At 37.0% G+C, this 27,682-nt stretch overlaps 1 protein-coding gene across 3 annotated transcripts in view; it reads right to left on the bottom strand.

The window, feature by feature from the left end:
* LOC138173880 (actin-histidine N-methyltransferase) overlaps positions 1 to 27,682 on the bottom strand; it is a 137,141-nt gene that overhangs the window by 84,924 nt on the left and 24,535 nt on the right. For 2 of the 3 annotated variants that reach the window (XM_069103954.1, XM_069103956.1), the window contains exons 2-5: positions 8,405 to 8,431; positions 8,156 to 8,265; positions 6,942 to 7,034; positions 941 to 1,089 (exon numbers count right to left, since the gene is read on the bottom strand). In XM_069103954.1, coding sequence (XP_068960055.1) covers positions 941 to 1,089; positions 6,942 to 7,034; positions 8,156 to 8,265; positions 8,405 to 8,418 — 366 coding nt within the window. In that variant the 5' untranslated portion in view covers positions 8,419 to 8,431. The remainder of the gene's footprint in view (positions 1 to 940; positions 1,090 to 6,941; positions 7,035 to 8,155; positions 8,266 to 8,404; positions 8,432 to 27,682) is intronic. The other variant, XM_069103955.1, reaches the window with a different exon arrangement.

A 27,682-nucleotide genomic window follows, 5' to 3' on the forward strand; every position in this document is an offset into this window, starting at 1 on the left:
TGACTAGATCCCAGGCAACAAGTTCAATATGGCCCACCTGAGACTTCTAGCAAAAACAATTCTTTAGCTAATTAGCTGAGACATATAATTTCATAAGGCCTATATAATGTTTGTACGGTCTACTACTACTATAGCTGAATATAGAATATAAAGAATTGTTATTGGAGCTGAAAATACATTTATCCTACCCATAACTTCAACTGGTTAACTGAATGAAGTTAACTATTCTTACCATGTTGCCCATTATTTGCCTCATCTCATATTTCTCTTTTTTCCTTAGGCATCCTAAATATCTCATCTTGTATTGATTCATTAATTAAAATATATTTTAAGGGGGCAGCCAGATGGCACAGTGAGTAAGAGCACTGGCCCCAGAGTCGGGATGACACCCACCCAGAAACACCTGGCCATGTAACCCTGAGCAAGTTACTTAACCCCAATTGCTTCAAAAAAAAAAAAAAAATATATATATATATATGTTTTAAGTATTTACTATGTGCAGGGCACTATACTATAGTGTTTGTGTAGGCTCTCAATATATATTTGTTAAGAGTAATGAGATTAGTTGTACATACTGGAAGGTTAGTACTGTTAAAATAAGAAAAAAGCAAAAAACCTGATGGGTTTGATATTTTGAACAAAATCCTAACATCTGCAATTCTTTAAAAAAAATAATTATTAAATATGCCTCATTAAAAAAGTTAACTTCTTGAAATCCATCTTATTCCTTATGTTATTGTGATTGGAATTTTCATTATAATTTTACATGTGACTTTGCAAAAGGGAGAACTTTAAACTAATTTTCCTATTTTTGGCATAATCATACCAGATATCATAACAACTGAAGTTTTCTCTATCATTTTACAAGCAAATTTGAAATAGAAGGAATTTAACACTTCATATTTCTGGCTATATTCATATCATCAGTTCCTAAATTCACCTTGATCTCTCTTGTTGCTCTCAAACCAAAGCCCTCTTCTTTGAAGTTAACCAGTTCAAAGCCATCAGTGGAAGCTCCATTTGCAGTAGCCCATTTTATTAGATCAGGGAAATAATCTTCTCTTTTTCCATCAAAGGTAACAGAGAGACCTAAATTCACCCACAGTCAAGACAAAGAAATAAGGGAAACTTTTTAGACATGTATATATGGTCTTCCTCAGATAATAAAACTAATCTGTAGACAAAACTGGAAATAGTTCGAAGTCCTTTTTCTCTCTGAAACAGTCAAAATTACTTTCCAATTTGACTTACAAACAAATCCATTCCAACTTCAAGGAACATTTACTAAATACTTATTATGTTAAAAGTACTGAGTTGGGTGCTGGGAGAAATATGAAGATTAACTATGGCACTGTCTCTACCCTCATGGAGCTTACAATCTAAGAGAAGGAAATCATAACTATTATGGCATAAAACAAAAGTCTACAAAACTGCCAAGTACTTAGCCTGGGAGAGAAAAAATTAAATTAAAATTCTGAAGTCTCTACCCATTAAAAGAGCTTTTATTGATGGAAGTGGAATGGGAGGATGAGGGGAGAAAAATTCTCTTAAAAAGAATACTCTGTACAAAAAAAAAAATCTAAACATTTTTTATACTGCTAGTATGAATGTATAGAAGACCTTTCTCCCTAAAGGCTCAAAGTGCTGCCTCTCATATTCCTTAATTTATTTTATAAAATTCTTTTTCATCATTTGTATAGAGAGAAATGGAGGAGCTGAGAGGATGGATCTGCATCAAGCCGTCAGTTAGAGCTAGGAGGTGAGCCTTGAAGGGAGGTCAACAACTTGTTACCAGACTGTAACTATAACTAAAAACTAGATTTAAATAATATACAAAACTACTCCCTTTGAAATAACTTAGACTTTTTTTGAGGGAACATTTACTTTTCACTTCTTGATCATCAATGAATGGCAGACAATTGCTTTGGTGTGTATTTTAGTAAACATCTTTTCAATTAAATTTAAATATTACTTACTACCTACAACAGGGACTAATCCTAAGGCTCTTTGGGGAAATAAAAGTAATTAAGACTGAATCTCTGGCCTTAAGAAGTTTTGAATTAACATACTAGGGTTATTTGTTCACCAGGAGCCTCTGGATGTATAAAAAATTATTTTATTATTCTACTGCAGTCATCAGGAAGCTAATCAAATTTGGAAGTTTGTCAATATCTGAATTAAAAACTATATGCTTATACAAGCAAAGGGGAGAATTAAGGCAATTATCTGAATTATTCAAATGAATGAAGATGTTATTTCTGTCTTAATCACCTTCATAAACACAAAAATATTTTGTTTTGCATTATTCATTCTTACATCTCGTTACTTCATACTGTTTGTTTTATGGGAACTTGTAGTGAGAAGAACTGGATTCTTGTCTTGCTTCTCCCACTCCCTACTAGTGAAACCTTGGGGAATTCACTGAGCTTTCCTGAGCCTCAGTTTCCTCATCCACAAAAATGAGTATAATAATTACAAAGACATCGTATCTGTGACGGCTAAGTTTGGTGGACTGGGCTTCTCTCAGCAATGCAAGGTTATAAGACAACTCCAAAAGACTCATGATGGAAAGGGATATCCACATCTAGATGAAGCAAACTACTTGCTCTCTCTCTTTTGTGTTTTGTTTCATTTCTTCTTTCTTGTTGTTCACTCCAATGGTTATAATTCTTCTTTACAACTTGACTAATGTTAATGTGAAGGTATATGTAGAACCTATACTGGATTGCATGCTGTGATGGTTGGGGCGGGTGGGAGGTAGAAAATTGGAACTCAAGAGATTGTGGAACTTAATGTTGTAAAGTAAAGAAATAAAATTTTTTAAATGTGTATAATATTTATACTACCTACAATATAAGGTTGTGAAAAAAGCACCTTGGGTGCTGGACTTGGAGTCAGGAAAACCTGGGTTCCAATTCCACCTCAGAAATTTACTAGCTGGGTGACCCTGGCAAGTCACTTAACATCTCCAAATCTCAGGTTCCTCATCTGTAAAATGAAGATCATAAGAACTGTCTCACAGGATTGCTATGATGATGAATAAATGAGATCTAATGTGTAAAAGCGTTTACAAACCTTAAGGAAGCATATATCAGCCTACATCACAGGGTTATTTGGGAGTAGTTTATTATTAATATGAATTATAATTATTACATACAAACTCTTTATAAACATGAGCTATGATTTATATTAGCCTTAACCTAAAATACTCTTAATAGCTCTTAATGAGGAGATATCTGGGTTATTCACAAAATATTTATCAATTTTAGAAACAACCATATTTGAGTGCCTATTACAGAAGTCTAAGTGCTAGAAGATGAATATAAACAACTACACTGGTTAGAAATGATCCTTAATATAAAAAGCACATTACATCGAAAAACAAATCTAAACAAAAATTTATCTTTTTAAATATCTCCTTTCTGGGAGCCAGTTAACAAGTGTTTATTAATAGCTTACTATGTACCAGGCACTGCAATAAGTGCTAGGGACACAAAGACAAAAAAGTAGTTCCTGCCTTCACGGAGCATACATTCTAATGCAGAAGACAACATGTAAATCACTAGGTACATACAATATGCAGGGTATCCCAAAAGTCATAGCATAGTTTTAAGCTATTATTTACATATTTAAGCTTTACTAGATTAAAGCTGTGCTCAGATTTTTGGGACACCCTGTATTGCATATACAGAGCAGATGAAGGTAATCTGCAAGGCAAGGTATTAGCAGCTCCAGGGCCCAGGTAAGTCCTCTAGTAGAAGGTTAAGATTTAAGTGGAATTGTGAAAGAAATCAAGGAAAATAATATATGTGGCAAAGTATTCCTGGTCTGGGGGTTGGATGGTCTTGTCAAAGGCATGGTGAGAGATGAAGTATCATGTTCAAGGAACCACAAACAGGTCAGTATAGCTAGAAGACATAATACATGTAAAAGATTAAGGTATGAGGTTGAAAAGGTACAAAAGGACCTGGTTATGAAGAGCTTTAAATGCCAAACAAAGGATTTTATATTTGATCCTAGACATAAGAGAGAGCCATGAATGCTCATTAATCAGAGGGGTGACATACTCAGACCTCCTCTTTAGAAAAATCACCTTGGAAGGTAAAAAGGAAGACACCTGAAACAATAGTTAGAAGGCTACTGCAATAGTCCAGGTGAGAAGGGATGAGTATCTGAACTAGACCTGTTGCTTACATGAGTGGAGAGAAGGGTTCATACCCATAAGATGTTATGAAGGTAGAAACAAGATTTGGCAACTGACTGTGCATAGTGGGAATAGTCAAATACGAAACTGAGAGGTTTCAAGCTTTATAATTGAGAGAATGGTGGTCCTTAACTTCAATAGGGAAATTCAGGAAGTTTCAGATGAAAAATTATGAGTTCTCTTTTGGTCATGTTAAGCTTGAGATGTCCAAGAATCAGTTGGTAATGAGTGACTGGAGATTAAGAGAAAGACTATGAATATAGATCTGGGAATCCTCTGTATAGGGATGATAATTAAACTAACAGGGGCTGATGTTATCATTAAATGAAATAGAGGAGAAAAACCTAGGACCCAGAATAGAACCCCTGAGGACTAGAACAATGGTTAGTGGGCAAGAATCAACAAGGGAGACTAATAAGCAATGTTGGGGCAAAAGGAGAGTGCAATGTCAGAGCCTAGGAGAGAGTATTCAAGAAGAGGTAAATGACAATGCTGAATGCTACAGGAGCTGAGGATCAGCATAGTGTAAAAGGCATCTGGGATTACTTATGATTCTATATATACTCTAAGTTCAGAACTCCCTTATACCTTTCAAAATAAAGTCACAGCATCTCAGAGGTAGAAGGAACTATGTAATAGCTATCCAGGAGAATCTCCATATTAATATAAAATATGTTTCTATAACATTTCTGAAATATGGTCTGTAACATCTTTTTTGTTTAAATATTTTTTCCAATTGCATGTAAAAACAATTTTTAACATTCTTTTTTAAATTCTGAGTTTCAAATTCTCTCCCTCTCATCACTCTCCCCTCATTAAGAAGGCAAGCAATTTGATATTATATATGTGCAGTGATGAAAAACATATATTTTCATATCAGTCATGTTGTAAAGAAAAACAGCCCCCCCCCCCCCCCCAAAAAAATCAAGAGGAACAATAAAGTTTAAAAAAGTATTCTTCAATCTTCATTCAGATTCCATCTGTTCTTTCCCTGGAGGTGGACAGCATTTTTCATCATAAGTCTTTCAGAATTGTCCTGGATCATTGTGTTGCTGAGAACAGCTAGGTTATTCACAGTTGATCACCATACAGTATCTCTATGACTATATATAATGTTCTCCTGGTTCTACTTTCCTCACTTGGCATCAGTTCATGTAAGTACCTCCAGATTCCTCTGAAAGCATCCTTTTCTTCATTTCTTATAATACGATAGTATTCCATCAAAATCATATAAATTTGTTCTGCTATTCCCCAACTGATGGACATGCCCTCAATTTCCAATTCTTTGCCACCACAAAAAGACTGCTATGAATATCTGTGTACATATGCATCCTTTTCCTTTTCTGGGATACAGACTTAGTAGTAGTACTGCTAGGTCAAAGATATACATGGTTTTATGGCCTTTTGGGTATAGTTCCAAATTACTCTTTAGAATGTTTGGATCAGTTCATAACTCTACCACAACAGTACCTTAGTGTCTCAATTTTCCCACATTCCCTAGAAAATTTGTCTTTTTCCTTTTCTGTCATATTACACGATCTGATAGGTGTGAGGTGGTACATAGGGCTTTTTAAATCTGAATTTCTCTAATCAATTGATTTAGAGCATTTTTTTCATATGACTATGGATAATGATTTCTTTGCCTGAAAATTACCTGCTCATATTTTTGACCATTTATGAATGACTTAAATTCTTGTAAATTTGACTCAGTTTTCCATATATTTGAAAAATGAGGCATTTGCCAGAGAAATTTGCTGTAAAATTTTTTCACCATTAGGATTACTGTGTATTTCCCTCCATCCTATTTTTTCCTGTTTATTCTTCTCCCTCCTTTCATTCTGTCCCTCCTCAAAAGTGCTTTGCTTCACAAAATGACAACTTTCTATGATCAAATTTTGTTTTTTCTCCCTCATTTTTGCAGCCTATTTCTAGACTTTTAACTTTATGTTAAAGTTGGGCTCTGTACCCAGGGTGGAGAGGGCACTATCCCAAGCTTCAGGCTTTTTGTGCTGCTGCTTTCAGAGCTAGTTCTGAGGATCTATAAGTTTTCAGTTCTTCCAAGATGTTATGATAAGCAGTGTGGTCACTGCTCTCCTGGCCTATGCTCTGGTCTGTGAACAACCACAAGCAATCTTTTCCACCCTAAATGGTGAAGAGGATCCCTACTTTCCTTCAGTCATACATTCAAGTATGCTAGTGCTCTTCCTCACCCTGAGACCCTGACCCAGAACCACACATGGACAACACAACAAAGTCCTCCACTCAGCGACAGCAAAGGGTCCCCTACAATCTCCTTGTGACTGTATGTCCACCACTCTTAGAGTCTGTGGGCTGGGCTGGGAGCTCTGGAAGATGCTGTGGCTGATTCAGTCGCCCTCCAAGGCTTGCTGCTAGCCGGCTGCTACTCTTACTCCAGTGAGACAGACCTTGCCTGCCAACCTTCTAAGTGGTTTCAGGCTAGAAAGTTGTTTCACCCACTCCTTTTGTTGGCTCTGCTGCTCCAGAAGTCATTTCCAGGTGTTATTTTACAGTTGTTATCAAGGGAACTTCGGAAAGCCCAGGTGAATATCTACCTTTACTCTGCCATTTTGGCTTTGCTCCCCCATCCAACTTTTTAAATGCGTTAAGAGAGTCCTCAAAATTTTCATTAATATTTCAATACAATGTATTCTAACAACCATAAATAATACGCTACTACATTATTTCTAGGAGTGTACTGTAACATTCTCAACTCTACCTTTTTGTTTTTTTCGGATTTTCTCAACTAGAGCCCGAATCTGAACATATTCTTCCCATTCTTTTCCAGGGCCAGGTGTTGGGCTGCTGCACTCTAAAAGTTAAAAAAAAAAAAAAAGGCAATAAAAAGTTTCCCGACTCTTGATGAAATTCACTTTTTGAAGGAAGAATTTTTTAAGATACTGTGGTAAAAATAAATAATCTCCCAGGGTATGAAGTGCATTAATATATATACTTCTAGAAGTATATTAACTCTGAAAGAAAAGAATACGACAGGTGGTTTTCCCCACAGAGAAGAGTCACATGTGCCTCAGGGCTGGAGTGTTTGTACAAGAGTGTTAATTTTCAGCTTTCTTTTTCCACATGAAGTCCATTCTTTGACTACCTTTCATATATTAACCTTTTTATTTCGCTATTTTCACCTATGCCCATATCTTTATATCTGAAAAGGGATAGGAACTAGACTTGTTATTTCATTGTATACGGAATTTCAGGGCACAAAAATTCCTACTACCAACGCAGGTCAGCACCATCTCTGTAACTTATAGCCATAAAGAGTTGCCTAGGGCAATGAAGCATTAAGTAACTTGTCCAGGTCACATAGGTAGTAGATGCCAGACACAGTACTTGAACCTAGGTATTCCTGGTACTTAGGCTGGATCTTTATATAGTATGTATATTAAACTGTCTCTTTTATATTTGAATAGTCACCCCCAAATCACAAATACTTGCTTTGTGTTTATTATAAAGCATTATCCATCAAGTTCACATGTAGTTAACTCTCAATTGTTAACTGCTGCTATTTTCCAAAAATTACTTTTATTAAGCTTTAAAAGGCATTGGATCTTGTGAACGACAAATTTACCTTCCCGATTACATTTTGCTTAGGACAATATTAAAATGAATTTGCTTAGACTATGGCACATGCCAAGGGACAGAACAAAGGATGTCGGTTATGGTGTGGAAGAACAGGGAAGCAGGATGTATACTAGAAATAAAATGAATGGGAAACAAAGTTGGGAATAAGAACTTGTGGGAAAATCCATAGAATGGATAACTCACATAGATATTGTAAAGCTGGTTATAATTACATTTTTATTACAGTTACTAAAAAAAAAAATTAAACAGTACTTTGCAAGTCAGGATGAAAGCAGTAAAAATTCAAATACTCTACTTAAAGAAAGAGATTTACTGACATTTGGAAAAAAAACTTACTTTGCAAGAGCTCACTAATTAGGTTCAGCATTTCCTTTGGTGACACTGTTGCTGTAGCGCCAGTGCCCGATTTCTGAGTTTTCACTCGGCTCTTCTTACCCATCTTCTGACTAGTGGAATGAGAGGGAGATAAATAGAAAAAAGTAATAAATTATTATCAGTTACCATGAAACAAAATCAAATAATATAAATATGAAGTGGCAATGTCTTACTCTTAACTTTAAGAGGACATTAATAGTTATTTCTTACCAAGAAGTTGCCATATCCTGAAGTTTCCTTCCAGAAAAAAGTGTGCAGCAAATGTTAGTATTTTGGATCTCAATGAAAGAAAGACTGCTTTGCACCCTCTGGAAGAAAAGCTCATTACTTTTTCACTTATAAAAACTACAGTTAAAGTAAATTTTACTCAAGAATTTTAAAAAAAATTAACAAATAAAATTCATATAGACTACAATTAATAAGTAGGTAGCTATAAAGATAAAGTGTACATAAAAGAGCTGCACCCAGAAACTAGTGACCTGGGCAAGCAGAAAGACACATTTTCTCAGATCAAGTTTTGAAGATAAATTCAGTTTCAGGGAAAATCACACCTGGAGTCCTATACAAGAAGGAGGGGGAAGTGAGAGAGAGAAAGTAAGGCTTCTTGGTCAGAGGTGGAACTAGAATTGAAGCAGCTAGGGGCATAGGCCATCTGCTAGCTTTTATATCTAAATTTAATTATCCCTACAAATTAGGGGCTAGGCACAGTCTCTATATCGCTGAACTAGTATAAGTACTCCAGCTCTTGGAAACTATCAGTGGCCTGGGACAATGCCCTGATCATACTACTCTAGATATAGCTCTGGTTCCCATGTACTCAAACTGGCTACCTGAGGACAGAAATATTTTCTTTCCCCTACTTTCCTTTAAAAGGGTTATTCCATAGAATCACATGATTTAGACCTCCAAGATATATTAGATATCATCTAGTATAAAAAATAAATATGAGGCTAGATTCAAAAACTAGACAGTAGAGACTAACTAGAGTTTAAGATTTCACAAGGTGGAAACAGGAAAACATGAAGGACAAGAGAGATGAGATCTAGGTTGGACTTGAAAATAAGCCACAGCTATAATTGGTTTGGGGTACTGGGAGAATAAGAAAGATTATGAGTTTGAGCATCCGAAGGAAGGCCAATGGAAGGAACAGTAGATATGAGAAAGAAGGAAAACTGAAAAGTAAAGTGGAGCAGTTCAGAGTGAGGAAGAAACATGTGGGAAGACCATTAGACATGGTATCAGAGTACCTACATACTAATCCTGGCTTTGCTCCCTACCACCTGCATGACCTTGGAACAAGTCCCTTTAATGTTGTTGGGCCTCTATATCCTGATCTAGGAAATAAGGGGTTTGGACTAGAAAATCTCTAAGGTCTCTTCTATCTCAAAAATCATGATCTTATTATCTCCTTCATTTTACAGATGAGGAAAAAAGTTCAATCAGAAGCCAGGCTACCAAAATCAGAAGTCAGTAACCAAAAAATGAAGCAATTCCCACTCTCAAGGAGCTTACATTTCATCAGGGGAACCAACATAGTCCCATATGACAACATACAAATATAATAAAACAAAATAATCACAGAATTTTGGAACGAGAAAGGACCTGAAACATCAATTAATCAAATCTGACAGATCTAATCTGACAGATGAGAAAATGAAGACACACAAAGTTGAAATGATTTGCCCAAAGGCACACAGTTGATCAGCGGAAGAACTGGACTAGGACCCAGTTTTCTTTTACAGAGAGAGAAAAACAGAGACAAAGAGTGAGAAAGAAAAAGAAAAACTCAGAGAGGGAGAATAGAGAGAAAGGGGAAGGAAGGGAAGAAGGAATATACAGGCACAAGGACAACAGTTTTCTTAACCCCCACTAATTTAATAGCTTCCTATTTTATCAAACCTTCTTCTGATCTGATTCTTTTAGGACTTCAAAAATGCTGTTTCATCTCTCATACACAAATGAAATAAAGCAAAACAAACATTTAGAGGTAGGGATGTACAAACTTGTGCAAAATAAGTGCTAAAGTGGTAATATGGGGCACGTTTCCACAATGAGATCGTATTAGCTTGAAAACTTCATGTAGAAGTTGAAGAAAATAAAGAATTTAAAATGGTGAAGTGGGAGGACTAATGTAAGCAAATGAAGGAATAAGTTTGGATAGTACAAAGGAAATACAGAAAGGAAACTGAGATAGTTGAAGTTAAGGTGTAATGTCAGGGAATAAGCTAGGAAATAAGGTTAGGTAAGAAAGGCAGTACTACAAAAAGCCTAGCAGTGAAAACTCCATTAGAGCAGAGACCTTAGCCAAACTTATATAAACTGGAGAGGGGAGAAAATGAAAGCAAGCAGACCAGTGAGATCTCTCCCAGAAACTAGTATGTCCTCCATACACATGAAGCATTTAATAAGTATTTGTGACGGGGCAGCTAGGTGGTGCAGTGAATAGAGCACTGGTCCTGAACTCAGGAGGACTTGAGTTCAAATGTGTACTCAGACATAACACAAAAAACTAGCTGTGTGACCTTGGGCAAGTCACAACCCCAACTGCCTCCCAAAAAGCAAAAAATTTAAAAATTAAAAAAAAAAAATAAGTATTTGTGGGTCTAAAGAAAGATCTTAAATGCTAGCCTGGAGAGTTGGGTTTGATCTGAACTGAAAGTTCTTAAGAGAACTGAAAGAAAACAATGCCTCATAAGGGATAACTGACCTGAACTCAGGGAAGCTAGGTGGTACAGTAGATAGAACACTAGGACTCAAGTCAGGAAGACTCATCTTCCTAAGTTCAAATCTGACCTCAGACACTTACCAACTGTGTAACTCTGGGCAAGTCACTTAACCTTGCTTGCCTTAGTTTCCTCATCTATAAAATGAGCTGCAGAAGGAAATGGCAAACCACTCTGGTATCTTTACCAAGAAAACCGCAAAGGGGTCACAAAGAGTGGGACATAACCAAAATGACTGAACAACAACAAATCTGAGCCCAAGAGGCACTGTGGCATAGTAAATGGGAAGCAGCCCTGCACTTCAGTCAGAAAGATGTGGATTCAAGTCAGGCCTCAGACATATACTGGTTCTTTTTTCTTTTTTTTTTCATATACTGGTTCTATGACACTGGGTAAAATGACTGAACTTTTCAGTACTCCATGAATCTAAGATTATAAATACCAGAACCATTGGCCAACTGCACTAGTGGAAGGTGTTTCCTCAATAGGAACTCCATACACAGACAAAAATCAGGTTAAACAAATAACAAAATATAACAAAATTTAACAATCAAAAAAAATTTTGAGCACAACATAAAAAAGAAATAGGAATGAGAGAAACTGCCAGCTGAGAGATCACTACAGAAATCCAGGGATGAAGTGATTATAAAATCCTCTAACAATTAAGTTTTGAGATTATAGGGAGCCATGCTAATAGAATGAAGTAACTTCACCAGATTGGGCACCATAAGAATTCACTAGGCTGGTCACAAGGAGAAAAAAATAAACAGCAGGTCAGTCAAATAGTGAGGATATGCTAAGCTCAAATAGGTCAACCATCTGTTAGGGAAAGCCAGAAGAAGTGATCTGAAGACATACTAAAATAACCAAACCAAGTGGTCTAGCTTCATAATATTATGCAATAATAGATACGGAGTTGCCTAGTGCACAATACAGAACTGAGATGGTTCTTTAAAAACTTTGAACCACAAGAAGAAAAAGAAACAAAAGATGAAACCAGAACATACAAAACAAAAAACCACCATGTACAACACTTGATTGCTACAAATGGCCTTTTTTTTTCGAATGCTTTATTAACTTCTGGTCTACATCATTCATTTCCACCATATTTTGAGTTACAAATTTTCTCCCCGTTTTTCCCCTACCCAACAGCCCAAAACAGTGGTCCCACAGGAAATCCCTTCCTCCAATCTGCTCTCTCCCATATCTTCTCCCATACCCCCTTCGACTTTTCCAGTGGAGCTCTATGACCCAGTGCCTGTATATCTTATTTCCCAATTATATGTAAAATAGTATTAATAATAGTGTATATATATGTACATATATATTATTTTTAAACATTTGATTTTGAAACTTTGAATTCCATATTCATTCCCTTCCTCCCTTGTCAGCCACCCTTACTGGGAGGATAAGCAATTCAATATAGTTTGTACATGTGTAGCTATGCAAAACATTTTGATAGTGGATATATTGTAAAATACTGACTATATTCCCCCCCTCCTATCCCACCTCTGACTTGTTCTGTTCTCTACTTTGATCTCGTCCCTTTTCAAAAGTGGGTGCTTCCCTCCCCCACAGCCTGCCCTCCCTTCCATCATCCCTGCTCTCATCCCCTTCCCCCCTACTCTCCTATAGGGTGAGATACCCTATTTAGTGTGTATTCATTCCCTCCTTGAGCCAAATTCAGTGAGAATAAGGTTGACCCATTCCCTTTTACCTTCCTATTCTTCCCCTCCATTGTAACCATTTTCCCTTGCCTCTTCTATATGAGATAGTTTACCCCATTCTGTCTCTCCCCATCTCCTCTCATTATATCCCTCTCACCTCTTAATTTCACCTTTGAAGTATCATCCCTTCCTGTTAAATTGGTCCTGTGCCCTCTATCTATGTATACATGTATACATATATACACACATTCACATATGTAATTCAAATGCCCATTTACTCTCATATATAGACATATATACCGTGTTTCCCCGATAATAAGACACTGTCTTATTAATTTTTTGGGACAGAAAAACACCGGAGGGCTTATTTTCAGGGGAGGGCTTATTTTAATGAACATTGACAGCAATTTTAATAAACAGGTAAATGTGAACAAAAAAATGTACCTTTATTCAATAAGCAAATCACTGGGGAAGAACAGGATGATGCGCTCACTGCTGCAGCTCTGATTGGATGCAGCTCGGAGCGCGGCGTGCGTTTCACGGGTGAGGGGGGGGGTTGGTGCATACAGAGGGTACCGTAATGTAGCGTGTAGCGCAGGGGATCACCTTCACTACAGTAGCAATCTCAATAGGGCTTATTTTCGGGGGAGGGCTTATTTTAGAGGAATCTTACACAGTAAGGGGAGGGCTTATTTTCGGGATAGGTCTTATTATCGGGGAAACACGGTATATATATTTCTATTCCCTTCAACTATTTTCATACTGAGAAAAGTTTCATGATTTACAATTATCGTTTTTCCTTGTAGGAATGTTGATAGTTCAACTTTGATAAGATACTTATAATTTCTTTTCCCTGTTTACCTTCTCATGTTTCTCTTGTTTCTTGTATCTGAATGTCAAATTTTCTATTCAACTCTGGTTTTTTCATCAAGAATACTTGAAAGTCCTCTATTTCAATGAATGACCATATTTTCCCCTGAAACATGATACTCAGTTTTGCTGGGTGGGTGATTCTTGGTTTTAATTCCAGCTCCTTTAACCTCCAGAATATCATATTCCAAGCCCTTTGATCCCTCAGTGTAGAAGCTGCCAGATCCTATGTTATCCAGATTGTGTTTCCACAATATTCAAACTGTTTCTTCCTGACTGCTTGTAATAGTTTCTCCTTAATCTTGGAACTCTGGAACCTGGCTATACTATTCCTAGGAGTTTTCTTTTTGGGATCTTTTTCAGGAGGTGATCGGTGGATTCTTTCAACCTCTATTTTGCCCTCTGGTTCTAAAACATCAGGGCAGTTTTCCTTGAGAATTTCTTGGAGGATGATTTCTAGGTTCTTTCTTTCATCATGGCTTTCAGGTAGTCTAATCATTTTTAAATTATCTCTCCTGGATCTATTTTCCAGGTTAGTGGTTTTTCCAATGAGATATTTCACATTGCCTTCTATTCTTTCATTTGTTTGGATCTGTTTAACAGCAGCTTGATGTCTCATAAAGTCACTAGCTTCCATTTGCTCCAATCTAATTCTAAAGGAATGATTCTCCTCAGTGAGCTTTTGAGATTCTTTTTTCTATCTGGCAAATTCGGCTTTTTAAGGCATTCTTCCCCTCGTTGCCTTTTTGAGCCTCTTTTGCCATTTGAGTTAATCTATTTTTAAGGTGTTATTTTCCTCAGTCAGGCTGTTGACTCTTATTTCATAATTTTCTTGCATCGTTCTCATTTCTCCTCCAATTTCTTATTTGCTTCTTAAGGTCCTCTATGGCCTGTAACCAGCTCGTATTTTTCCTTGAAGCTTCTGGTGCAGGAGTTCTGACTTCACTGTCTTCCTCCTATTCCATGCTTTGATCCTTTTTGTCCCCAAAATAGGAGCCTAATGTTGGATTGCTCTGCTTGATTTGCTTCCTTTGCCTGGTCATGTTGCCACTCAATTACTTGACTTTTGGGCATTTTGCCACAGTAGGACTCTGCTACCAGACAGGGGAGCTTTGTTCCAAATGCTGAGGTTTTCTCAGCTGCTGGAGGTATTAGTTGGGTACCTTCTCTGAAGCCTCCACATGCTCTGGCAAGCTGGTCACACACACCAGGACCTCCACCCTAAACCACAATTCAGGTCCAAGCAGGTTAAAGCAAAAGTGATTACCCCTCAGACTGGTCACTTGGTCCCCCTATGATCTGCAGGCCAAGAACTGAAGCTGCCTCGTGGGGGCGGCTGTGTTGCAACCCTCAGCGGCTTCTCCCTCCAGAGGATAAAGGCCGACACACTCCTAACTACTGGATCCCAAAGTCCACACTGCACTGACTTCTCACTTTGTCCTTAGCATCCATGTGTTGATAATTCTGGAAACCGCCGCAGCTGCTGGTGCTCTGGAGTCCCTCCAGCCCATGTTTGGTCAGGAATGCCCTGGGGCTAAAAGGGGCTTTTAGGGTTGGCTCCCAGAGTGCTATGCTGGTTGACTGCTGCCCACATGCTGGGCTGTCCTCAGCGGGAGGTTAGCTTCTCTGTGCCATTTTGTGGGTTCTGTAGCCTACAAATGTCCTTTTTATCTACATACAGAGATGCAAAGAAACATACCCAATTTAGGGCTTGAAGTGATGTTGGATGCCATCTAGTTCAACCATATTCATCAAGTCCTCCTCAGAAGGAAAAACTGAGAACATAATTGGATAAGTAATTTGCCAAAGATCACACAAAGGCCAGATTTGAATCCATATTACTTGATTACACATCTAGGGCTCTTTCCACCACATGCTTCTTCTCAGTGACAGGGAAAATGTCATGAAGGAAGTGGTACCTTTGTTGAGTATTGAACCAAAATGAGTATTTTGAGAGGTGACATAGAGGAAAGAGCAAAATCCAGGCAAGGAAAGCTTAATGTGGAAGATGATATGGGATCACATTACCAGAGCTTTAAAGGTGCACCTCCACTGCACATACCTCAGAGCCCATGCAGTAGTCTAATACTCTCATTTAGCAAACAGCCCAGAATGGCTAGAATTTAGGGTATGTGGAGGGAGAGCAATACTGAAACCACCTCCTAATTGGTCTGCTTGCTTTCATTTTCACTCTTCTTCAATGGTGGCCCTACAAAGGCCACCTTCCAAAGGTCTTGTCTCACCAACAGCTCCCTTTTGCCTCTCTGACAAAAACCCCTTAAGTCAGGTTTTTATGGCCATCTACAAAATGGCTTCAAATTACCCTTCTATAGACACACATACATTTGGATAGCTAGCAAACAATTATCAAGAACACACAAACTATTTTCCTAAGGCTCCACACAACCACTCTGTAATTTTCCAAAAAAAAAAGTAAAACATGCCCCATGGCCACCATTCCTCTATGAATGTAGTATCTCTCAAGCAAATTCCTGTAGGGTAGAAACTTTTTTTTTCACTTTTGTATAGCTATCCTAAGTCATTCAGAAGTGTTTGGAACATAGTAAGTACTTAATGTTTTTTTTTATTCATTATGCATTCATTTAAAACATTCGCACACATATAAAACCTCCCCAAAATCCCAACATTTATTTTTCCATTTACCAAAAAAATACAAGATCTAGAGGGAATAGCTATGTTTAGGGAGGAAATCATCTAGCATCCCCCCCCCCCCCCATTTTTATTTAGATCCACTTAGTATCTACCAATGACATTTCTGTGAAGAACTATTGAATTTGACATTAAAAAAATACAAAAACCAACAACCCCAAACACTCAAACTATAGGAAAGTCTGCTCTAAGGAGCTACTTCCCAAACATAGAAAATCAACTAGCTTGGCAAAAAGCCCCGTACCAAAACATTATCAATGATGGTTTTAACAGATATTCTCCCTTTAGCGCTGTTGGCAAGATGTTCTGCTGTGTGAGGCTCTAAACAAATAAAGAACATCACTTTAATGGGAAGCTATAAAAATAAAAATAAATCCCCTTCACTTAATAGTTCTGAGGGGGAAAAAAAATCAAACCACTGATATTATTTTATACTCACACTATAAATACAATCTATCAACTGCTACAAAATAGGCTCTACCTATTTGTACATTGTTGCCTATGATTTAGTATGAATTGTCTTTAATCAGAGAATTTTGTGAATTAACTTATGGAACCCCCTGATTCTATCCAATATAAAACTATAGACCTTTAAAGGTATGTGAAAGAAGACTGAGAAGAACCATTCAAATGTAATAGTCAGGAAGCAAACTTCATCTGCTAGACTTCTCTAAATTTGAGTATCAAATTCACTGTGTACTTAGATATACCCTTTATGGATCTTTTGTGGTTCAGTTTGTGTCATCTCTCACATGGGTCATTCTTGATTACCCCTTTCTGCCCACCAAAATTACTTTGTGTTTGCTTATGTATTTACATAGACATCAATTGGGAGATATTATGGAGGTAGAAATGGACATATGGGGCAAAAAGCAAGGAGCTGAAGGTAAACAATGAAGTTACAAATCTAGTTGTAGATCTAGGAAAGAAAATGGTACCTTCAATTAGAAATAGGGGTGGTTTTTGGGGAAAAAAAATATGAGTTGTGTTTTAGATATATTAAGTTTGAGATGTCTCAAAGAAATCTAGTTTGAAATCTATAATAGGAAGTTGGTGACACAATACTGGAGTTTAGAAGAGAGAATAAGACTGGATATACAGATCATTGAATGATCCAAATAGAGATAATTAAAAGACTGATGAAGTCACTAAGGGAGTATCTATACTTTCTAGAGAACAGAAAAGAAGGGAACCCAGGATTAAGTCTTGGGAAATACCCACAATTTGGTATAAATAGGTAATAAACCAGCAAAGGAGACAGAGTGCTTAGACAGGTGGGAGGTCAACCAGGAGAAAAGAGTGGCATGAAGATCCACAGGGGACAGAGTACACAGGAAGAGAGCATGATCAAAAGTGTTAAATGCAAAAGACAGATCAAGAAGGATGAGAACAGAGAAAAACCATCAGATTTGGCAATTAATCTCCATAGCCAACCTACCGCCACATTCCATCAATTCAATTAAACAAATTATTAAGTACATACTATATGTAAGGTACTATGCTAGGTAGTGAGGATACAGAAGGCAAAAACAAGACAATCCCTACCCTAAAGAAGCTTACATTCTACTGTGGAGAAGGGGGATACAATATGTATATAAATAAATATAGTACAAAGAAAACTGAGGAAGAGGGCACTAATAAGAGCATCAAGAAAGGCTTCGCGGAGGAGTTAACCCTTGGTAATGTAATCAAAGATTAGAGCTGGAAGGATCCTTGTGTTCTAGAAGGAACATAAGGATTCTGAGTATGAGAAATGTTTCTATGAAACAACAGAATGAGGTAAAAATACTGTAATGTTAATGGGATTTGAAGATCTTCCATGCCCTTGACTGGCAAGTAAACAGGTACTTAGCACTTAGTTTCAAGTTAATTATATCAAACCTCTGTTAAAGAAACAGAAGGCATGAACCCCTATTGCTGATATAACAGGAAGGGGTGGAACAAAGAGGAGCTAATACCGTATATAAGGAAGAGCACAAGCTAGTAAGTCAGAATTTCTTGTGGAACTTTTTTTTTTTGCTCTTTGGAGGGCAACTGGGGTTGTGACTTGCCCAAAGTCACACGACTAGTAAGTGTGTCAAGTGTCTGAGGCCAATTTTGAACTCAGGTCCTCCTGACTCCTGGGCTGGTGGCTCTATTTACTGCGCCACCTAGCTGCCCCCTGGAGGAACTTCTTGAAGAAATTCTTGGAGCAAGCATGCATGGAGGCTGGAGAAAGTGATTTTTGAGAACAGGAGAAAGTGATTTTGAGAACAGAAGAAAGTGATTTTGATTTTGAGAATGGAGCTTCTGCTGAGACTTTTCTTCCGGGAACTTCTGCTGAGAGTTTCCAAGAAGCAGGCTGAGGAGTTACCGTGAGTGAGAGAGGAGGATCCCTTCTTGAGGGAACCTATTCTGTTGTGAAGGCTTGGGAATGTGGGTGTTCACTGCATTAACCATGTGTACCAATTTTGTGGTTACTGTAATGACTTTGGCTTTCTGGTTATGGGACTCGGTTTTCTGGTATTTGAATAAAGGCTTTGGTTCTATCCTCCATGTGGAGAGCCTATTACATTTTGTGATTCACAACTATACCAGCATATTCATAACCACTGTTGGGTGTTGTGAATATTGCATTATTGTTACAAATACTGAGTTCAGGAAATAGCTAGTAGTACAAATTGGCTGGAACATAGACATTTGGGAAGGGCAATACCATGGCATAAAGTTGAAAGGATAGATAGAAGCCAGACAATGCAGGGACTTAACGTCAGACTAAGGAATTGTATTTTATTCTAGATGCAATAGGGAACCACCGAAGGTTTTTAAGTAGAGGAATGACATAGTAAGCCCCATGTTAGGAAGATTACTTTGGTAGTTATAAGGAAGATGAGACAGGAAAAGAGAAAAAAACTAATTAGGAGGCTACCACAATAGTCCAGAGGAGATAATAAGAATCCAAAGTAGAGTGATGACTGTGAATAGAAAGAGAGGAGATGGATGAAATATGAAAGCAGCCTCAACAAGAAATGTCAATTCTATAAAGTCACTCCCATCCATTCTTCTTTTTATTTTAGCTACCCTACTTTAGGAAGTGTTCACCTATTCTCATGTAGAACACCCTCTCTATTGTCAAGTCTTTTTGCTTCCAGTCTCACTTCAGTCTGTACTGTAATGCACTGGTCTGTCTGCCACAAGTCTCTCTCTACTCCAGTCCATCCTTTACTCAGACATGAGCATAGGCACAACCATGTCACCCCCATGTTCAATAAACTCTAGTGGTTCCCTATCATATCCAGGATCAAACAGGAAATCCTCTGTTTGGTGTTCAAAGCCCTTGCCTTTTTAGTCTTCTGAAACTTGACTTGCAGCCACATGCTCTTCAACCCAATGACACTGGTTTCTTGGCTGTCCCACAGACAATATACTCTCTCTCTCTCCAATTTGGGCATTTTCTCTAGCTGTGCCCAACCTGGACTACTCTTCTTCCACAACTGCCCACTGTCTTGCAGGGCTTCCTTCAAACTTCGACTAAAACTCAGTCTTTCACAGAAAGCCTTTCCGGAATGTTCTTAATCCTTGTGCCTCCCCTCTCTTAGTTGTCTCCTATTTATCCCGCGTATAACGGTCTGCACATCATTCCTCTGCCTGCTGTCTTCCCCATAAGCCTATGAGTTCATGGAGGAGAGGGGTTATCTTTTGCCTTTCTTTACATCCCCAGGCACGTAAGCACAGAATTAGGCCATTGAGGTGCTTTGTTATTATTGTTTGGTCATTTTCAACCAGATCTTCTGTGACCCCATTTGGGGTGTTCTTGGCAAAGATAATGAAATAGTTTGCCATTTCCTTCTCCAGATCATTTTATAGATGAGAAATTTGAGGCAAATGGGGGTAAGTGACTTATCCAGGTCACACAGCGACTATGTGTCTGAGCCCAGATTTTATTTCAAGCAAATGCGTTTCCCTGACTCTAAGCCCAGTACCCAATCTACTACCTGGCACCAGGTTCCCAACAGTTCAAATAACAGTCTAACTGCACTCTCCAACCTCTTTTTCTCTTCAGTCTATTACATGTACCTACAACTGGATTATTCTTCCTAGAACACTGAAATCCTAGCTCCTATATTTTAACTGTATGACCCTAGGCCAATCTTTTTACCTTTCTGAAATTCAGTTTCCTTATTGATAAAATGGAGATAATAAATAACATCTAACATTTACTATATGATAAAAACTGCCAAAAAAACTGGAAAACATACCCTCAAAAATCAGGTTTAGACCAAGACACTATTACATATGCCATAATAAATTTCAAATGGATATAGTCCTATATATATAGAAGAACAAGGAAGAAAACACCTTTTATAATTAGGGCTAGGGGAAGAATTCATGACCAAAGGACAAAGAAAATAAGAGAAGGTAAAATATACAATTCTGATTATACAAAATTGAAAAGCTCTTGACAACCAAATGAAGGCAGTTAAAACTAGATGACAAAGTTATCCGGGGAATAACAATCTTTGCAACAAATATCTCTGATAAAGATCTCATATCCAAAAATAAGTAACTGATTCAAATATATAATATTTATATTTTACTTACATATTTATCTATGTATAATGAGAGTTATTCTCTGTTAAATAATGAAAGAATATATACAGGCAATTCTCAAAAGAAGAAATCTAATCTATCAACAGCCACATGAAAAAAAAAATTTAAATCACTAATAATTAGAGGAAATGCAAAGACAAACAACTTTGAGGTTCCACCTCCTATTCCTCAGACTGTCAAAGTTGACAAAAAAAGAAAATGATAAATGCTGGAGGGAAAGTAGGTACATCAACGTACTGTTAGCTGAGCCCCGAAATGGTTCAACCATCCTGGAAAGCAATGTGAAAATGTGCTTCAAATGTCACTAAATTATATATAGCCTTTGACCCAGCACTACTGCTACTCAGCCAAAGACATCAAAAGACAAATTAACCAAAATATTGATAGCACCTCTATTTGTTGTAGCAAAGTTCTTGAAACAAAGAGGATGTCCACTGATTTGACAGAGGCTGAATAAATTATATGAATGTTATAGAATATTACTGTGCTGAAAAATGAACAAAAAGAGATGCTTCCAGAGAAACCTGGGGAAGTCTTATATCAAGTGATGCAGAATACAGTGAGCAGAGAGAGAGAACAACTGTTAAAGATAAATAACTTTCATCTCATAGAAATGAATGTTGAAAACTAAAACTCTCTCACACACACACACATATACACAAAACGCACATACATATACATATAATATAAAAACTTTGAAAGACTTAGGAAGTCAGTCCAATGCAATGACCAACTGTGGAAGAATGATGAAGCATGCTACCCACATTCTAACAGAGGAGATTAGTCCTCAAAATACCAACTCAGATATACATTTCTAGACATGGCAAATGTATGTATTTCTTTTTTACTTGACTATGCTTATTTGTTACAAGGACTATGTTTTTCTTTTTTGTATTAGGAATTTGGAGCAGAGAGGTGTACTAGTAATAGTACTGGAAGGAAGGAATGAAGGAGGGAAGGAAGGAAAGAGGGAAGGAAGGAAGGAAGGAAAGAGTCATCGAAGCAGTTTTTAAATGTGCAAAAAAAAGTACTGAAGGAAACAGACAAGCAAGATAATTTTCAATGTAACATGTTGAACTTTACTTTTAAAAAAAAACCCTCAAATTTATATAATCAAAATTCACAGTTTTGCCTATAATACTCATTTTCTATTCTGCTTTATATATGGAAATGTTCATTTATTTTGGTGTTCATGTAGTTTAGAATAAAAACAAAAAATTTTTTTAATAACACTTGCACAACCTATCTCATATAGTGCTGTGAGAAAAGCACTTTGTAAACATTACAGTGCTATAAAAATGTAAGTTATTTATAAAATGAGAATGATAATGCCTACAATACCTATCTCCCAAGTTTTATAAGGAAACTGACAGGTGCTATAATAAATGTATTATCATTATTACTATAACACTTTTGGTTATCCTCATTCACTCAGACCTAGCTAAAATAGAAGCTATGTCTGAAAGTGCCACTGGAAACAGCTAACTGGTGTTCTTACTGATACTTTCTGGATTTTGTATTGACCCAGTTACCCTGGCCAGTGCCTTGGGTATAAACTGCCTTTCCTAGGATGGAACTACAATTTGAGTTTTAGAAAAAATGGTCCTATACTACTAGGTTTCCACTGGGGTCATTTAAAAAAAGTTTTCTGTTCCAATATCAAATATAATATTGGGTGTTGGGGAAACAGTGCCAAAATAGCCATTGAGGATTCAGTCCTGCACCATACCAAGTGTCCCAGATCTGCCACTAGATAGATGTGTGTCCACTTTTAGGTAATCTCTTTCCTCTTCTATGCCTCATTTTAAAAAAAATCAGCTTCAACTAATAAAGGAGAAGAGCATTGGACTTGGGCGTCAGAAGACTATTTCCTATTAAAATAGCGGTGATAATACTTGCATTACCTGACTTCCAGGGTTGTGAGGATATAATATGCTGTAGAAGGGATTTTTAAATCAGGTTTGGGGGTTGGAGGTAGGGAGGAGTTGACTACCTCTCTAATGTCTCTTCCAACTCAGATTATGTAACTGAGATAAATGTATATAAAACACTTTTGTGACTATGAAACACTATAGAATATATATTTCTATATCTGTTATTTTGATTATAAAATTACAACAGAAATGAAAGCATAGGGAGACAACAAAGTATAATGGAAAAAAATAGTCATAGGGTTGAGTTGAAATACTGGCTACATGATCTTGGAAAGGTCCCTTGATCTCTCTGAGCTTCAGTTTCTTCATATGTAAAAAGTTGGCAATACTTGTGTAATTACTGTTTATCAAGAAGGAAAAAATGCAAATCCCAAAGCACAGCAGTGACCAAATGTAATGCATGCACATATAAATGTGATAAGTTGTGATGAATTATTATAATCTTCAATGATTCACAAATGACAGATAAAACTCAAATTCCCTAGCCTGGCATTTAAGGTCCTCCACATTCAGGTTCCATCCTACCTTTCCAGTCTTAATTCACATTATTCCCTTTCATACATTCTAAGTGACAGCCAGACTAGACCACTAGCTGTTACCCTAATGCTCTTAGCTTTCAACACAGTTGGATCTTAACTGCACTAAACTATTATTATTAATAATTATGATGCTGAGGCAGTAATTTAAAAAACTTAAAAACAATTGTCACTAGTGGTCATGATTTACCAGACCACTAGATTTCCCACCCCAGAAGTGATGCGAAATTACATGGAATCTAGAACATGTCATAGAAGTCTTCCACAGTATTTGGTATTCCTGAAACCAAGGAAAGACTATTTTCCTTAAAATTCCATTCCCAGCACTAAGTTCTTATTTTCTATTCTCCCCTAGTGCCATCCAAAGCCTAACCTCTTCAACTTTCCTCCCCCCTAATACTTGGTACTTAATCTCTTACTACTGAGACAAGTGACAATTAAGAACACTTTTGAGTGAGAAGTTGGAGGTTCAGAAAAAATCCTTATAAAAATTTTTAAAGCGCTATTTGTTCCTGTTCCATTTTCTCTCTACCTTTTTATATTAATCAACTCCATGTTTATACTTTTATAAACACTTTTTTTAAACACCTTTAAATTCAGGTTCATAAATAGGCTTGAATTTTGAGAAATATGCACTACACACATTTTCAGACAGAAGCTAATTTATAGGTGTTGGGGTTTTTTGTGGGGGAGGGATTTTTTTTTTTAATTCTGTATGTAGGGATACAGAGCTAGAGAGATAGAGAAAGAAAAAGGTGAAGGAGAGACAGATATAGGGAGAGAGACAGAGAAAGGGTAAAAGAGGAGTAAGAAGGAGGGGGAGAGAAATGGGGAGCAGGAGAGTGAAACAGAAGGATAGATAAGACAGAGACAGAGAATTTCCAGACACATGGCAGAACAAAAAAGATTCTAGATGAAACAATGAATCTCAATTTCATACCTTTTTTTTAAAAAAAGTATATAATAAATTCTATACATTATTTCCAAAAACTGTTCTGCTTGTCTGTGCTTCCTTATGAACTTCTTTCCGACTTCCTCTGTCCATTTTAAAAAAGTTTTAAAATGGTCCTCAATTTTTTAAAAAATCTCTTTTGCAGGGCAGCCAGGTATCACAGCAAGGAAGAGCACCGGCCCCAGTGTCAGGATGACCTGGGGATCGAATCCGGGCTCAGATACTTAGCAACACACCCAGAAATAACTGGCCATGTAACCTTGAGCAAGTTACTTAACCCTGATTGCTTTAAAAAAAAATCTCTTTTGCTATCTCCTCCTCCTAATAATTGATACTCCCAATTAAAAACAGAAAGGGGTAAAATGAATCCATACAGTGACTAAGTACAAAAATATGTCATTCTCCAGTTTGTGTACATAACCTCTTTGTCAGGAGATGGAGAATATGTTTCACCACAGGTCCTCTGGAGACATAGTTGGTCACCGTACTGATCAGAAATTAAGTCTTTCAAAATTGTTTTTCTGTACAATGCTGCTGCTCTTGTATAAATTGATGGGATCCTGTTCAGTTCATGCTATATATGATTTTCTGAAATCATCTTTCCTTTATTTATAACACAATATTCTTTTAAATTCCTATACCACAATTTGTTCGTTTTCCAATTACCCAAGAAATGATCTAAAGCATTCACTCCTCAGATTTTTTTTTTTACTTTTTTCCCTCCCATTCCTGTTTTCTTAATTCTCACATCAGGATCGGGAAGTTTGTTTTGATTGAGACTTTCCTCTCCAATATTATCTTCCCCTCTTGATGAAAACCTCTCCATACCCCATTTCCCCCATCCTCACTTGTTTCTCTGTTGAGTTTGATGTATTTCTACATCAAATTATGTGTGTTCGATTCTACTACGTCCATTTCAAATAAGGTAAGGTTCATCTGATGTTCACTCCCCACCACCCCATGTTACTTATTTCTTTACTCTTCTCAAGCCCTCCAATTATGAGAAATTCAAATTCCATTCTATTCTTCTCCCTTCTACATAGGTCTATTCCTTTTATCCTACCTATCTTTTCCCTCTTAAAACCCTAAAAATGGACCAATCAATCCACTTGCAGGAATGCTTTTTTTTCTTATTTAACTCCCTCAAAACCCAATGGAAATATTAAGGTTCTGAAATGCACTTGTTTCTTCTCCTTCATAAGTTACTAATATAACTACTTATAGTTATTAATGTAACTACATATAACTACTTCTAGTTGCTCAAATAAATTTACCTTTTTAGGTTTCATTGGACTCTTGGGTTTTGTATTTCAAAGTTCCTACTCAGCTCTGGCCTTTTCATTATAAACACTTGATAGTTCTTTCATCAAAGTTCTATTTTCCCTGGAGAATTATGCAGCTTTGTGGGATAAGTTATTATTGGTTGTGATACTTTCTCTTTTGAATTTTGGAATACTATATTCTAAGAACTTCTTTTATTTACACTAGAAGCTGCTGGTTCTTATATGTTCCTGATGATGGATCTTTGACTTGAACTACTTCTTTCTAGACTACAGGGGTACTTTTTCTTTGGCATGGGAGCTCTGCATTTTCCTTACGACATTTATAGGATTTTTCCTTTGAGACTGCTTTCAGGAGGTGATTGGTAAGTTCCTTCTATCTTTCCTTTGTTCTCTGGTTCTAATAGATATGGGCAGTTTTAATTTACAGTTTTCTGAAATACTGGGTAAAGGTTGCTTTTTATCAATCTTGTTTTTCCAAGTAGTCCTGATTCTTACATTGTCTCCCTTTGACCTCTTTTCCTGGTGAATTATTTTTAATGTCAGATATCTCACACTGTCTTCTATTTTTTTCAATCTTTTGATTTTGTTCTAACACGTAATGCTGTCGCATCAAGTCAATTCTGTTTGTTCAATTCTAGTTTTCAAGGAATCTATTTCTTGGGTAGGAATGCTTTTCTAAGTTATTATTCTCTTTCTAATTCTTTCCTCCAAGGCTTTTATTTAATTATCTTTTGCCTCAGTTCTTGGAGATATCTATGTAATATTCATGGAAAAGCAATTTCTTCCTTTGAGTCTCTATTAGCAATTATTATGGAGTTACTAGCTCTTTTTTTTAAATCTCTAGATTTACAGCAATTTTTTATACTGGTGGGTGTTTTCCTTGACTTATTCATCTCTCTAACTTATGTTCCTGAATTGAGGCTTTGTACTAGGGACAATATTTATCCCTTGCTCATTTTTTGGATAGTGTGCTCAATCCTGCATGGTCTTGCCCCAGGTTATTGGGGTTTTCATTCTGACATTCTACCTCCTGGGGTTCAGCACTCTCCCCCAATATCTGAAGTTCAATACATTGTATCCTCGCGGCATTCTCTAGTATCTCAGGAAAGGGTATTAGTGTACCTCAGAGTCCCTGGACCTGAACTGTCCTTTGCTAGTGCTGCTGCTACTACCCATGGCTTCCAACATTCTCCACTCTCATACATTTCAGGGTAGCCTTCCACTCTTGCTGAATGCATTCACTGAGCCTTGCAGACTACATATATCCAATCTCTGGTTGCACTAGGATGTATCTCTGAACTGCTAATGGCTCTAGAAGGTAGGGACTCCCTTTCTACTTGTCTGTGTATTTCTGGCAAATGTTTTCTGCAGTTCTAGGCTGGAAGAAGTCACTCACTATACCTTCTCACTAGATTTTTTGATCATTATTGAGTCTGGGGCAAAGTTCAAGAATTTGCTAGAATAGGTAAGGATATAAAACTGCCCTTCCAACCTTCTTACATACCGCAAGGTCCTGGTCTATAGCTCTATATCCCTGGGGGTCAGATCTACAAAGTATGATTCAGGACAATTCACTTGGGTGGGAGGGGGTTGATGGGAACTAGGAACTATCATCTAAATATCAAATTGTGGCCCTGGGGGGAAGAGTGAAGAGAATCCCTAGGGCCTAGACAGAGGTAAGGATGACAAAAGTCAAGGAGAAGGAAATCTTAAAGAGCTATACCAATGGAAGCTATTATTTTACCATGTTTCTCTGAAATATAAAAGATCCCTTTCAAGGGTACCTCACTTCACAGAAAGTAAAATCCAAACTATGGGATTCAACAGGGCTTAGTAGGGACTGAACCTATGATTTGACACATAGGAAAAAAGGGTACAGATATTCCCTTTATAAAAGCAAGTTGGCATGTCCTCTGAAACTTCCGGTCTTAGAAAATTACCTAAAGGGTAATTTTACCTAAGTTTTACCTTACTCTTTTCTGCCCTAGAAAGTTTTTTGAATTTGGGGTTTTTGTTTTTTTTTTTGTCTATGCTTTCTTTTACAACATGACTATTAATGGAAATGTTTTGCATGACTGTACATGTATAACCTATATCAAACTGCTTGCCTTCTCAGTGGGGGGAGGGGGAGGAAGGGAGAGAATTTGGAACTCAAAGTTTTAAAAATGAATGTCAAAAATTGTTTTTGTATGTAACTTGGGAAAAATAAAATACTAAATAAGAGAAATGTAAATTAAAACAACTCTGGAGTACCACCTCACAG

Source organism: Petaurus breviceps, unplaced genomic scaffold (genome assembly GCF_028583685.1).
Source record: "Petaurus breviceps papuanus isolate PSGF00001 unplaced genomic scaffold, PetGlider_PUasm1.0 66, whole genome shotgun sequence".
Taxonomy (NCBI): domain Eukaryota; kingdom Metazoa; phylum Chordata; class Mammalia; order Diprotodontia; family Petauridae; genus Petaurus; species Petaurus breviceps.